The 15,000-nt window shown below is 40.3% G+C and overlaps 1 protein-coding gene across 1 annotated transcript in view; it reads right to left on the bottom strand.

The window, feature by feature from the left end:
- The window catches only part of LOC121387152, a 14,709-nt gene extending 12,581 nt beyond the window's left edge, over positions 1 to 2,128 (bottom strand). Inside the window, exons 1-2 of the mRNA XM_041518177.1 lie at positions 2,004 to 2,128; positions 1,090 to 1,299 (exon numbers count right to left, since the gene is read on the bottom strand). Of these exons, the coding sequence (XP_041374111.1) occupies positions 1,090 to 1,246 (157 nt within the window). The 5' untranslated portion in view covers positions 1,247 to 1,299; positions 2,004 to 2,128. The remainder of the gene's footprint in view (positions 1 to 1,089; positions 1,300 to 2,003) is intronic.
- Positions 2,129 to 15,000: the final 12,872 nt, after the last annotated feature.

Below are 15,000 nucleotides of genomic sequence, written 5' to 3'. Positions count from 1 at the left end.
ACAATGATCCACAAAAATTGCCCATCCCACGGGTCATTCCAATCAAATCAAACCACAAAAAACAATTCTTTCAAGTTGATTAACAACCGTGGATTGCAATAATTACCAATAGCTTATATTAGTTTTGCAAACTCGGGAACAAAATATGTATAGTTTCAGGATACATATTTTAGTACTAAAATGCGGCAAACATGTTAGATTGAACTCGAGCTTTTACTCCAACTGCCATCAAACAGTGCCCCACCACCGATGCATAAATAGCCATAGTATGTGCTGTATTGTGTAACAAAAATAAGGTTGTTGGCAGGAGTAGTCTGGCGCCCCCCCCCCCCCCTCTCTCTCTCTCTCTCTCTCTCTCTCTCTCTCTCTCTCTCTCTCTCTCTCTCTCTCTCTCTCTCTCTCTCTCTCTCACACACACACACACACACCACCACCCCACACACACACAAACACACAAGTATACACACTCCCACACACAAGCAGATACACAGTCACACGAACGCACACAATGACACACCAACCAATATCCCTTCCCCCAAAAACAGAAACAAGATAACAAGAGAGAACCCCACCAAAAAACAAAAACACCCCACCAAACAACATAATAACAACAAATAAACAGACAGACCACAATCATTATCTGATATTAATTAGTCTCTACCATTTTGGAAGTCTATCCTTTTAACTAAACTGAAAACTTTTTTCTTTTTTTTCAAACGTTCGTTACACAGTTTGTAAATATTCTAGTTTTGTTTTCAAACACTTTTCTGTTTAATAATAAACTCAACTCACAGTCTGTCCTTAAATGAATGGCTAACTTGTGTATGTAGAATTCACTGCCCAGGTCTACCTGCCACCAGGTGAATGGACGTCTGCCAGTAAGAACTCTGACTGGTTACTTTATCGAGGGCTATGTTTTCTGAAATATATATAAATACCAATATATAGAGAGTTGTATCGACGATATGCTATACTACTACTACTTCGACGACTACTACTACTTTTTTTTTCAAACGTTCGTTACACAGTTTGTAAATATTCTAGTTTTGTTTTCAAACACTTTTCTGTTTAATAATAAACTCTACTTACAGTCTGTCCTTAAATGAATGGCTAACTTGTGTATGTAGAATTCAATGCCCAGGTCTACCTGCCACCAGGTGAATGGACGTCCAGTTGCTGTGTGAATACATGAATTGTCATCAAAATGTGTTTTGAGACTCCCATCTACAGCACGTGACGATTTCATCCGAGTCTGCCAGTAAGAACTCTGACTGGTTACTTTATCGAGGGCTATGTTTTCTGAAATATATATAAATACCAATATATCTAGAGTTGTATCGACGATATGCTATACTACTACTACTACGACGACTACTACTACTACAACTACTACTACTACTACTCATACTCATACTCATACTACTACTACTACTACTACTGCTACTATATTCACACTACTAACTGTACTACTACTCATACTACTACTACTACTTCTACTACTACTTATACTACTACTATCTCTACTATTACAACAACAACTACTACTTCTACTACTCATACTACTACTAGTACTACTAGTACTACTACTACTACTACTACTACTACTACTACTACTACTACTATCATTAATACTACTAGTTGATAATAAAAATCATGTAATGATGAGTGATAATATTACAATAACAATAGCTACACAGGCCCGTAGGACGAATTTTCAAAGTGTGTGTGTGTGTGTGGGGGGGGGGGGGGGGGGGCTCATTTCTATGCCAAGTTTCCGTATTAGCGTTATAAGACATTTTAAAGTCCCGAGTTAAAAACTGACGAAAAAGGGGGGGGGGGGGGGCGGCTCCTACGGGCATGCTACAATAATAATAGTAATAACAGTAATAATAATAATAATAATAATAATAATAATAATAATTATTATTATTATTATTATTATTATTATGATAAATACATAAATAAAGATAACGAAAATATCCATTATTCTATATTTGTTTTACCCTTATTGCATTTGGGTCCAGACCATCCTCTTTGACATTTGCCGGAACAGCCTGTGACGTCATTGCAGTTAGTAGTACAGTGGCAGGTGTAGCTGCAGCCCAAACCATATGTTCCTGATGTGCAGGCTCCTAGCATTAAAATAGTGACCAACGTTTAGGATTTGTGACATATTTTGATATGCGTGCGAACTTTAAAAACGCAATACTGGTAGTTTTATTGTGCCAATGTATATTAATAACGTATAGCACACTGCAAATATCCCATGAAATTGTATGCATTTGAGAAATGATTACATTCATGAAGATGTTTAACTAGCAATGGTCGCAATGAAGCTCAATGGAAGAAATACAATAGGATTTAGGATTAATATCCTTGGTAAACCAGCTTAGGTTTGTTCAGTTGCTCGATGACTGGAATGTCAAATGCCGTGGCGTATAGTGCCCTGTATGTGGCATTATGAAAGATACCTATCTTCGCTGTTAACAAAAACAATAGCACCACTAACAATAACAAAAAGGAAACAAACAAAATGATTTTAAATATTGTATCTATACGTTTTGTATTTGATTTTATTGCTTAAAACATCATTTAATCTACATCTATTTCAGTTAATGTTCAGATACTCTATCCGAGTTCGCTTTAAATTCCATTTGACGACGTCTAAATCTACTAGTAAATTTACATTACTGTGAGATATTTTAGTCATTTAACTTTTATTTTACGAGACGCCTTCTACCATTTGTGTAAACGTTTATGTGGCCTAAACGAAAAATATCTGCGTACAGATGTAAACGTGACAGCCTTATATAATATCCTGTATTTTGAAAAGGCTTTATAACTATTGATTTTCTCTGTTGCTAAAAACAGCAACAATGAAAAGGAAATAAACGCAAATTATTTAAATTTTGCATATATACGTTTTTATTTTATTCATTAAAGCATCACGTTATCTGTATCTATTACAAGTATATTTCATGTCCGGGTTTGTCTAAATTCCAGCCGTGCCTGTATCGGCCATAAGTATTTGACGCATTCATTTGTTTTAAAGAAAGACTCCCCTCCTCAGTGTGAACATTGTCAGCGTACACTGACTGTGCGCCACATTTGGTGAAGTGTAATCATCTGAAGCCGACGCGAAATTATATATATTTGGCAACAGATATATTTTGGGATCTTTAAAATTCCAACTAGAATTAATTTTAAAACAAATTGAAACACTTTGACTTCAATACACAATTTCAAAATATATTTAACGTGCCATTTGTATTTTATATACCTGAACCTCGTTTGGATATAGAATAGAATAGAATAGAATAAATGTTTAACGACATCTTTAGGATATAGGCACGTTAAAAACTTAAAATAAAAAAGTATTGTATTGTACTTTTCCACACAGCTCTTTACACTGTGGTTTTACAGAATTGTATAAATAATATTTCCATACACTTACCTTTTATGATACCCAATAGCCGATGTGTATTTTTGTGTTGGAGTGTCGTTAAATAGTCATCCTTTCATTCATTCATTCATTCATTCATTCATTCATGTTTAAATTTCAATTGACGACTTCTTCAAATCTAAATCCACACGTTTATAACAAAGGCTTAGTCACTTCACTTGTTTTGCCTTTAAACTGATACATACTAATTAATGAAAGAAACACCCTACCTGACACTGAATGTGTTTTAAAACAAACGAATGAAGCGACGAGAAGTAGACAAGCCAAACACTTCGACATTTTGTGGCATCGGACAAACCAGGAAGTTAGAATGTCGTACTCGAGGTACAGGTTTGCGTTGTATGTGTAATATTTTCTTGTTCGTGTGTGTACGCATGAACAAACATCATGTATCAATCTGGCGCGAATACAGAAAGTTCGTGAAAGGGGGCGATTTATGAAATACAGTAGGCTTTGCTGACTGAAATGTTATACTGAACATAACATCCTCGCTTGTGTAGTAGCCATCTGACTTAAGACTGGTAGCTACTGGGTTCCTATCCCGGTATAGACTTCATCTTAAAATGAGTTGTAGCCGTGTGGGGCTAAACTACAGATTTCTCTCCCATTAACCAGTAATAAGTAACAATAAACGAACAGTCCTAGGCGCCAGCCCAGAGCAGTGGTGCATGCGTCTATACGAGCGTGCTTGATCTTTAAATAAAGTTAAAGTAAACGTTTGCTTTAACATGGTCATAGTGGAAACATATACCTACTTTCACTAACAGAAACGGATCTTGAATCTTGGCACTAAGATCATTTCGAAAAACGGAGCCTCTCTCTCTCTCTCTCTCTCTCTCTCTCTCTCTCTCTCTCTCTCTCTCTCTCTCTCTCTCTCTCTCCCTCTCTGTGTGTGTGTGGGTGGGGGTGGGGGGTGGGGGCACAATCTCGAATGCAAAGTCACAGCCTCTAATCGTGGTGGGGAACGAGCCAAATTTATATGTCTATTTATAAAGAGTAAGACAAACTATGTACTTTTCATCCTCGAGTGTGTGTGTGTATGTGTTGGGAGGATGTCATGCCCCCCCCCCCCCCCCCCCCCCCCCCCCGTTATGCTTTCGGGACTGATCATACAAAACCCCGTCCTAAATGACGAGGTGACAACAGACTGTTAAGAACCAGTTCTTAGCGCAATCTCGCACATAACAAAAGAGAAAAGTCAGCACTCCATACTCCTTAGAAAACCTGCTCAACACAGAACGTTAAAGTCATTCTTAAATTGTAATGGCGTAATTATTCATGACACTGGGCGGGGCGTAGCCCAGTGATAAAGTGTTCGCTTGATGCCCGGTTGGTCTGGGAACTATCCCCGTCGGTGGCCCTTTGGGATATGTTTCGTCACAGCCGGTGCATTACGACTGACATATCAAAGGTCATGCTATGCGCTATCCAGTCAGCGGGAAAATGTAGCAGGTTTCTATATGACTATATGCCAAAGTTAAAATAGTTGACATCCAATATCAGATTATTAATAAATCAATGTGGTTTCGTTAAACAAAACAAATTTAACTTTCATCTGACTTGTAGCTACTGGGTTCCTACCTCAGAGTTAGTGTTAACCGTGTCTCTGTAGGACGGTTTCCTCTATAATTGTAATGCATATTAGTTTATTTTTGAATAGTGGGCCCCTTCCATAAGAAACATTAAATTTTGTTTTGCTTAACGCGCAACCCCCGCCCTTTCAGTTCCAACGGGCCTGATCAGATAACACATCAGCTCCTGGTGAACACTGAACTATACTAGGTAACGTATTTGATATAGATCTTTGAAACTTTAGTTAGTATACCCTGGCCGTCAGACGACGGTATATGGAAGGTTTTGTTTTTTGTACAGTGAATATATTCAATGGCGAGGTAACAACAGTCTGTACTACACTAGTTGTTAGCGCATAATACAGAATGTTCAAGTCATTCTTAAGTTACTTTTAATGGCGTAATTATTAATGACATCGACATGCTTTCTTAATAACTTTAACATTAACAATAATTAGGCTATACTGACTATTAGAAGCGAGGTCTAACTCAGTTGGTTTATATATATGTTCGTGCTATTATCCAATTAAGATCCAAACACGCTGTCCTAGGGACACGACTCAGCTATCTGGGCTGTCTCTCCTGGACAGTGGGTTAGTGGTTAGTGAAAGAGATGTCGGTATAGTGGCCTTACACCTACCCATTGAGCCGTTAAACCCGCTCTGGGTAGGAGCCGGTACCGGATTACGAACCCAGTGCTTACCACCTTAAGTCTGGTAGCTTAGCTTCCACAGTACCGAGGCCGGTGACAGAGCACACGTTTCATGCATTAAGTGTTGTAGTTTACCACCACCCCCTCCCCATCAAATGAACAGACGTATTTGGATGTTTTCCTATATCCTATAAACTGTCTCCTGCTTCACAACAGTCTAGGATCGATTCCCGTCGTTGGACCCATTAGGTTATTTCTGGTTCCAACTAGTGCTCCACAGTTAGAGTAACAAACGTTGTGGTGTGTGTTGTCATGTCTGTGGGTGGCGTTTATAAATCGAAATGGGTAGCCCATGGATTGTCTGCAGCGGGTTTCCTCTCTCATTATGTGTGTGTTCCTTACCCGAATGTCTGACACTATATAACCGTTAATAAAAATAAGTTCAGTCCGTCGTTAAATAAATAATTTCATCCTTCCTGTTTGTGCCACATCTGTTATAAGTCGGGTAGCTGAGATGTGTGTGTCCAAACTAACCTCCTACCAATTCTGTAAACATTTATGTGGCCTAAACGTGACAGTACAATATACACTGTCCTGGATGTTGAAAAGGGCTTTTAAATATCTACCTTCTCTTTTGCTAAAAACCAACAACAATCCAAATGGAAACAAACAAAAATCATTTTAATTATTGCATACACATTAATCTGCATCTGGCTCAAGTATAATTTATGTACATTGTCTGGGTTTGTTTGAATAAACGACGAACTCTAAATCTAAGTTCACACAATTATAACACAGTCTTTAGCGATTTCACCTATTTAACTTCTAATGCATACCATTTTGTGAAGAAAAAACCCCCAAAACAAACAAACACACAAACAACCTTCCTATCTGACACTGAGTGTGTTTGAAAACAAATCCATGATGCGGTGAGAATCAGACAGTACCAACACGTCGACATTTTGTGACATCTCTCCAACCAGGAAGTTAAAAATGTCGTATTAGAGGAACGGAACTGTGTTGTGCTTGAAATATATATATTGTTTTGTGTACGTATGAGTAAATGTATCAGGCGCAAAACCAGGAAGTTTATATATGTTGGTGTAGTGCTTGAGTCTTCAGAGGGACAGGACGTAGCCCAGTGTTAAAGCGCTCGCTCAATGCGCGGTCGGTCTAGGATCGATTGCCGTCGGTGGGCTCATTGGGCTATTTCTCGTTCCTCCTTCCAGCCAGTGCACCACGAATGGTATATCAAACGCCGCTGCATGTGTTGTCCTATCTGTGGGATGGCGCATATATATATGCAAAATGTTTGACATCCAATAGCCGATGATGAATAAATGCATGTGATCTCGTGGTGTCGTTAAACAAAATAAAATTTAACTTTCATCTGACTTGTAGCTACTGGGTTCCCATCTCAGATTAAGTTTTAACTGTTTTTGTAGGACGCTTCCTTCTATAATTCTAATGCATAGTAGTGTATTTTGGAATAGGGGGTGGGGGTGGGGGGGGGGGGGCTGCAATAACAAACATTAAAGTTTTGCTCAACACCCAACCCCCACCCTTTCAGTTCCAAAGGTCTTGGTTACATAACACCATCTCCTTGTGGTTAATGAACTATGTTATGTAACGTATTTGATATAGATCTTTGAAATTTTAGTCAGTATACCCAGGCCGTCACACGTCGGTATATGGAGGATTTTGTTTACAGTGAACATAGTCAATGGCAAGGTGACAACAGTCTATTCAACACTGGCTGTTAGCGCAATCTCACACCAAACAAAAGAGAAAAGTGAGCACGCTACACTGCTTAGAAAACATGCATAACACAGAACGTTAAAAGTCGCAGACCGTAGTTTGAACACGTAAAAATGGACACTAAGTTTAGTTAATCTACAATCCTGTAACACATCTGCAGAAAGTTACAACAGAGTGAAACAAGATTCTGTGACGTTGAAACGGAACAATACCCTTAAAATAGATTAAAACTCGACTTCATAACTGTTGTTTGTTTTTTTCTCAGACGCATATCCAAGGCCGTGGTATGTGCCATGTTGTATGTGGGGTGGTTCTCCATAAAAATACCCCATACGGAAAAATGTAGCAGGTATTTATATGACTATATGCCAAAATTACCAAATGTTTGACCAATAGCCGATGATTCATAAATCAATGTGCTATAGTGGTGTTAAACTAAACACATTTGTTTTATTTCCTGCCATAAATGTATTTTCTGGATAACCTAGTTCAGGTTGTTAATATTTATTTTCGTGTTTATGTATTCAATCAAGGTGGAAGCACGCTGGGCTATCTGTCCTGGACAGTGGGTTAGTGGTCGAAGCACGCTGGGCTATCTGTCCTGGACAGTGGGTTAGTGGTTAGTGAGAGATGTCGGTAAAGTGGCTTTACACCAACACCTTGAGTCGTAGGAGCCTGTACCTGAGTACGAACCCAGTACCTATCAGTCTTAAGTCCGATCGCTTAACTTCCACACCACCGAGACCAGTGACAGAGCACACGCTTCAAGTATTATGTGTCGTAGTTTAAACACCCCTCCCCGTCCCCCGATTAAATGAACAGACGTATTTGGATGTTTCCCTATATCCTATACCCTATGTTTCCTGCTTTACAAGCCTAGGATTGATTCCCTACGGTGGACTCATTAAGCTATTTCTCGTTCCAGCCAGTGTAATAAATGATGTAGTGTGTACTATCATGTCTGTGGGTGGTGCTTATAAAATAGCGCTTGCTGCTATAATCGGAAATAGTAGCCCATTACGTGGGGGTAGCACGTTTCCTCTCTCATCGTGTGTGTGATCCTTAACCGAATGTCTGACACCATATAACCGGGAGCGGGACGTAGCCCAGTGGTAAAGCGCCCGCCAGATACGCGGTCGGTTTAGGATCGATACCCGTATGTGGACCCATTTGGGCTATTTCTCGTTCCAGCCAGTGCTCCACAACTGGTAACAAAGACCGTGGTATGTACTCTCCTGTCTGTGGGATGGTGAATATAAAATATACTTTGCTGCTAATCGAAGAGTAGCCCTTAAAGTGGCGACAGCGGGTTTCCTCTTTCAATGTATGTGCGGTCCTTAACCATATGTCTGACGTCATATAATCGTAAATAAAATGTGTTGAGTGCGTCATTAAATAAAACATTTCCTTCCATATAACCGTTAATAAAAAAATTGAGTTCATCGTTAAATAATTTTTAAAATCCTCTCTCTGTTCTGTACCACATCTGTTATAACAAAAGTAGTTCAGATAGTTCAGACGTGTGTGCCCAAGACAGCGGGTTCGAACCTTAATTGGAAATGAAAGGAAATCCAGGTAGCGTAAAACGCTATGTGTTGTATGTCAGTAAGTATACTTCCCTCTCCATTCCACTGCAAATTAAACTCTTTCTATTGCATGCACACACACTGAATTTATGTAACACATTATTGTCGTGTATTGTTGCTGTATCGAGAGTGTGTTTACCCTTGTAAGTATGGGTAAACCCACTCTCAATACAGCAACAGCACACGGCAATAATGGGTTACGGTCGGGCTGCTGGTGCTCCCTTGCACCTGCCAGTGCAGGCGGTCCCTCCTCCTTCTCACCCCCGCCATTCCTGTCCTAGACGGTTACTGTGCCCAAGACAGGCGTGCGCTACAACAGCTTGCTCTGAATGTGCACGTAAAACCCTATGACCTGACTTGACAAGGTGGCAGAGAAGTAAATAATAATACAATGTCTACTATATTAACATAAAAGCAAAAACCAAAAAAGTTGTTGTCATCATATGCAGGTGTAATTATTGTCAAAAATCAAATTCCTTACTCAATTGAAAACCACATTGGTATTTTGTTTTCCAAATGAGCTGAATTAACAGCGTTCTGCATTCGTATACAACCTAACGTTCATTGGTTGATGTACTTCTCTGCCTCCTTCGGTTTCATACCATGGAACCAACTTTCATCCGCCTATTGGTTGTTGTTCCCAAGCCAAAAACATGCAAAACAGCTAGATAGTTAACATTTGCTGATTAACATATTCTCTCTACCTAGCATGTTCTTAGAAAATGTTATGCTAAGAGCTAAAATTGCCTTAAAAACCCTTTCATCCGCCTATTGGCTATTGGTCACAAGCCAAACACATGCGAAACAGCTAGATAATTAACATTTGCTAATTAACATATCCTCTCTACCTAGCATTTTCTTAGAAAATTTTATGCTAAGAGCTAAAACTAACCTTAAAAAAACACTGCTCTGCAGATTGATGAGTGGGATACAGAAACAATACACGACAATAATGGGTTACATTCACAGCCTTGTAAGTATGGGTAAACACACTCTCTATACAGCAACAGTACACAGCAATAATGGGTTACATTCACAGCCTTGTAAGTATGGGTAAACACATTCTCAATACAGCAACAGTGCAAGGCAATAATGGGTTACATTCACATCCTTGTAAGTATGGGTAAACACACTTTCAATACAGCAACAGTACACGATAATAATGGGTTACATTCACATAAGTTTACGGATTTTTTTGTTCATACCTAGATGAACGTAAAAGTAATAACAGACAATACTTATAATTAAATTTGAAACATACTGAGTAATAATAACATTAAAAGTTCATATATATAAATTATATATATATATATATAGATATATATATATATATATATATATATATATATATATATATATATATATATATATATATATATTCTATTGAGTATTGTCCGAATTATACATATATTTTCTGTATATACAAAATATATATTTATTTTATTTTATTTACTGTTTACTACCATATCTAAGTAGAGAATACTAGACCGCCCTGTATAGGAACGTTCTGTACAGAGCTGTCCTGACTACATCTATTTGTTTGTATATTTACACACGCACACGTTATATATTTTATTGAGTATAATCCGAAATATACATATATTTTCTTTATATACAAAATATAGATTTATTTTCTTTACTGTTAATGTGTTTTCCACCATATCTAAGTATACTAGACCGCCCTATGTAGGAACGTCCTGTACAGAACCGGTAAGGTTTTGGTCCCTTATGCGTTCACTGGTTTCCCTCCTACAAAATGTGCCGAACAAACCCTCGTACTTAGAGTAACATTAAAATCGTTTTCTACGTGAAACGATTACCCACAAACGTTTCCGATATCCATTGGCTGGATATCGATGGAAGGATAATTGAACAATGGTCGTGGCCTCCCATTGCTTTTTGCCCCCCCCCCCCCCCCCCCCCCCCAATTTGCAGATAGGTCTATTTTGGCGAGATCTCGCGATTTCCGTCCTCGAGTAACTCCGCAACGGGCGCATGCGCAATGGAATGAGAAAGAAGTATATTGAGTAAGAAATTTGATCGTTGACAATAATTACACCTGTTGACAACAACGTTTTTGCTGTTTGCTTTTATGTTAATATAGTCGACAGTGTATTATTATTTACTTCTCTGCCACCTTGTCAAGTCAGGTCATAGGGTTTTACGTGCACATTCAGAGCAAGCTGTTGCAGCGCGCGCCCGTCTTGGGCACAAGAGCCGTCCAGGACAGGAATGGCGGGGGTGGGAAGGAGGAGGGACCGCCTGCACTGGCAGGTGCAAGGGAGCACCAGCAGCCCGAGCTTGGTTTGTAACAGGTGATTGGGGGGGGGGGGGGGGGGGGGGGGGGGGGGGGGGGGTAATGTGGGGGGGGGGGGGATTTTTGATGGTGCTATGGAATTTTGAAGGAGCAAAGTATAATGCCAAAGAGAAAAGGTGCGCAATTTTGATTAAGGAAATGTGGCACAAATTTTGAACGGTTCTTCGAAATAGAAAGTTCATGAGCTAACATAGGTTTTGATTTGAGTCAGTCGAGAGAAGCTCGTTAATTAGACATCTATGATGCTGGCGTGTCTCCCTAGGTTGCCCATAGGGCCCTTAAAAAGGGCCTGACAGCTAGTGGTCCATCTGCCACCTGAAAGACACTTCTGCACTGACTCTCGAAGGATGAAGTTGAGTTTAGAAAACGTGGAGATTATTCTCCCCCCCCACCCTAGGGGCTGTGCTCCGTGCGCTTGGGCCTTTGTCTAAGTATCGCGTAGAGCACAATGGCGACTCGGCGACCGTCACGCTGATATACGGCGGGGACCGGAAGACCCGCGCACCTAGCAGAAGAAGGAGGAGGCGACCCAAGGTTTCACAGGGGGGACCAAACGTGGCGGCTCAACCGCCAGGGGCGGTCCCACCTGTTCCGAAGAGGAGGACTGGACTTGGCGTGGCGCGGGGTGATCCGAACCCGGTGGCTAAACCACCGGGGGAGGTTCATTCTGAGCAGCACCGGGCACCCAAGCCGAAACAACCGCCAGGAACCATCCAGGGGGGACCAAAGCTGTCAGCTCCACTGACAGTGGCGGTCCCTTCTGTTGAGGAACCGACGAAGATGGAAACGGGCCACGTGGTCTCTCATGACCCACCGGCGAGCCCACCACCACCTCCGGCAGTTGTTGTTGTTACGGACACCGCGGCAGACCAGCGAGAATTCAAGAAGAGGAAGATGTCATCGGTCACCGTACCGTTGTCGTCTGATGATCCGGAATGGATTCTCGTCTGCGACTTCCTGCCGCACAAGTACACGGGGGCGGTAATCGGTGACTTCACCGATGCCAAACACCTGAAGGGACCTTGGGACGACAAGCACTGGCGCCAACTTCCAACCGGACAAGGGAAGTACCAGCTGCAAGGTGCCCTAAACTCAGATAAACTATACGTGACAGCTCAGCAGGAAGGACTGTACAGGCAGGGGCTCCTGATGCCAACGATGTCAAACGGGACCATTCACCACATCTTGAAGATGGTCCTACGAGACATATACCCAGGAGCCATCGACCGCAACATCAAGTTTTTGACTGAAGGACTCCCCAACTTCAGGCCTGAACAGTCCATCAAATCGCCATGATCCTGCTGCACCAACCTTAACTAGGACAGGTAACCTCCTTTTTGGGCTTAGTTGGACTTTAAACATTTTCGATCGAGTTCAAAATTCTTATGTTTATTTTTTTATAAATAGTCCAACGCACTTTACTTTGGCGCCCGTTCAATTGCTCAAATCACCTTAAAACCTTTTCGGCCGAGCAATCAAACTTATTTTTGGGTTTAAATTATTAGTCCGGACATGATGTTATGTGCAGGTACTCTCCGTAGACTTAGGTTTTTCTAGTTAGACCCGAAGGAATCGAAATTCAGCCAGTCAGAACACGGCCCATTTTCGGTGTCTACTAGTCGCTGGACACTACTAAATACTTATTCAAAATTCTGCCCACTTCAAACTCATCCCCCCCCCCCCCCCCCTTGGCCTGGACTCAGTAACTGGCAAAGGCCAGAGATTGAGCCCAGGACAGGCGTGCATGAAACTTTCGTGGTATATATGCACGTTAAAAGGATTTAATGAATAATGCCACCTGAAACCATCGACTATATATTATGGATGCTGGCGCATGCGCAGTCAAATGATAAACAACGCCGACGAGAGGAAATTTTTAAATGTATAAATTATCAGAATAAAAGTTATAAGATGGAATACATAATTTATTTTGTACAAATTTATGACGATTTTCACGGTTAGTGCATCAGAATAGATCAATTTTGCCGACTGTTGTGGCTGCCGGATTGTGTTTCGAGATGCCAGGAAATTGCATCTCCGGGCATCTAAAATCCAAATTCGGTCCGACCCCCCCCCCCCCCCCCCCCCCCCCCCCCCCCCCCCCCAATCATTACTCTCTGGCGGAAACCCTGGGTCACGTCACACGACACGAGTGTCTCGTACGAGAACAGCCGATTGTGTGAAGCCAGATGTTATGACTTGTGTACATGATTCATGTTTGTTTCGAGTAACTAGACGGGATACGAACAGCATCTATTCAAGTGCCCCCTCCCCCATTGCTGAAGAATGTCCTCAAATACGGGCAAAAACAGTAGACATATTCAAAATTAGCTGACCTGAAACCTTTTTTCCACGTATTTTCAACATTCCACCTACACTTTTTATGAACACACTAGCAGTGTCCTAATAATTGTCCTACTATAAAAAAACAAATACACGCACTCCACTTAAGCAGCGGATACCAGTGCATTTAAAACTATTTGATTCCATTCTATATCCACACCCTAAACCCACAGAAGCATGCATATAAACCCTAAACCACACATATAAACACGCAACCAAAAGAGTCAACCCCATTCAGTTCAATGTTTAAATACAAAGTCGTACATATTGCAGAATCACACATTTGTTGTAATTATTACCCATGATACTTGATAAACAAACCCGAACGTTCTTTACTAGGATGTCTGTGGTCAAAACGTATGTTCGGTCTAATAGTTGATATTAACATTAATATTTAAGTTTCCTCTACTTTTTTGAAGAGTATAGTTTAGTGTATGCATAAGTTTTATTATTTAGTAGGTGGCCACCATTAGCATTAATGAAATTAGTTTTATTAAGAAAAATAAAAATCACAAATAAAAATCACAAATAAAAATATGTTATTGCAGACCAATCTTAAAGTTGTAAAAGAAAGGTAATACTACTTTAACACGTTCTATATATATATATATATATATATATATATATATATATATATATATATATATATATATAACATCGTGAAGACAAGGAACGTTTTATGCATACGCAGCATGATATAAATGTGTAAATAAAGAAACATATCAAACACCTTTTAGCACACATATTTTATTACACCAATAGCGGACCATGAGTGGGAAAGAAAGCGTGAGATAAAATAAAGTCTGTGAGAAACGAATGCAAAAAGCGATTATTCAATTTACCAAAAATATATATATATATATTCGAAAGCAAGAACATGTTTAGGGTACCTCAAAAACTAGTGGCAATTGAGTAGTTGATCCCAATTGTTTTCACTGTTTACTGGTTCGTTTCATGTTCAGGACATATTAATGCAATTAAAACATAATCGTGTGTGTGTGTGTGTGTGTGTGTGTGTGTGTGTGTGTGTGACTGTGTGTGTGTGTGACTGTGTATGTGTGTGTGTTTGTGATTGTGTGTGTGTGACTGTGTGTGTGTGCGTGTGTGTGTGTGTGACTGTGTGCGCGCGTGTGTTAGTGTGTGCGTGTGTGCGGGGGGGGGGGGGGGGGGTGTTACACGAGGACCCTACCTAGCCCTAGGACTATGGGATTTGCATTTAGTTTACAATAGTATAAATCTATATTTATTCATTTGCCTACTATCGTCATGGTATATTCATAATTATATACAACACACACAGTTGTTTCTGA

The sequence above is a fragment of the Gigantopelta aegis genome, chromosome 13 (assembly GCF_016097555.1).
Source record: "Gigantopelta aegis isolate Gae_Host chromosome 13, Gae_host_genome, whole genome shotgun sequence".
Classification (NCBI taxonomy): domain Eukaryota; kingdom Metazoa; phylum Mollusca; class Gastropoda; order Neomphalida; family Peltospiridae; genus Gigantopelta; species Gigantopelta aegis.
Note: the sequence above shows the minus strand (reverse complement) of the source record. Positions and strands in the feature narration are given on the sequence as shown.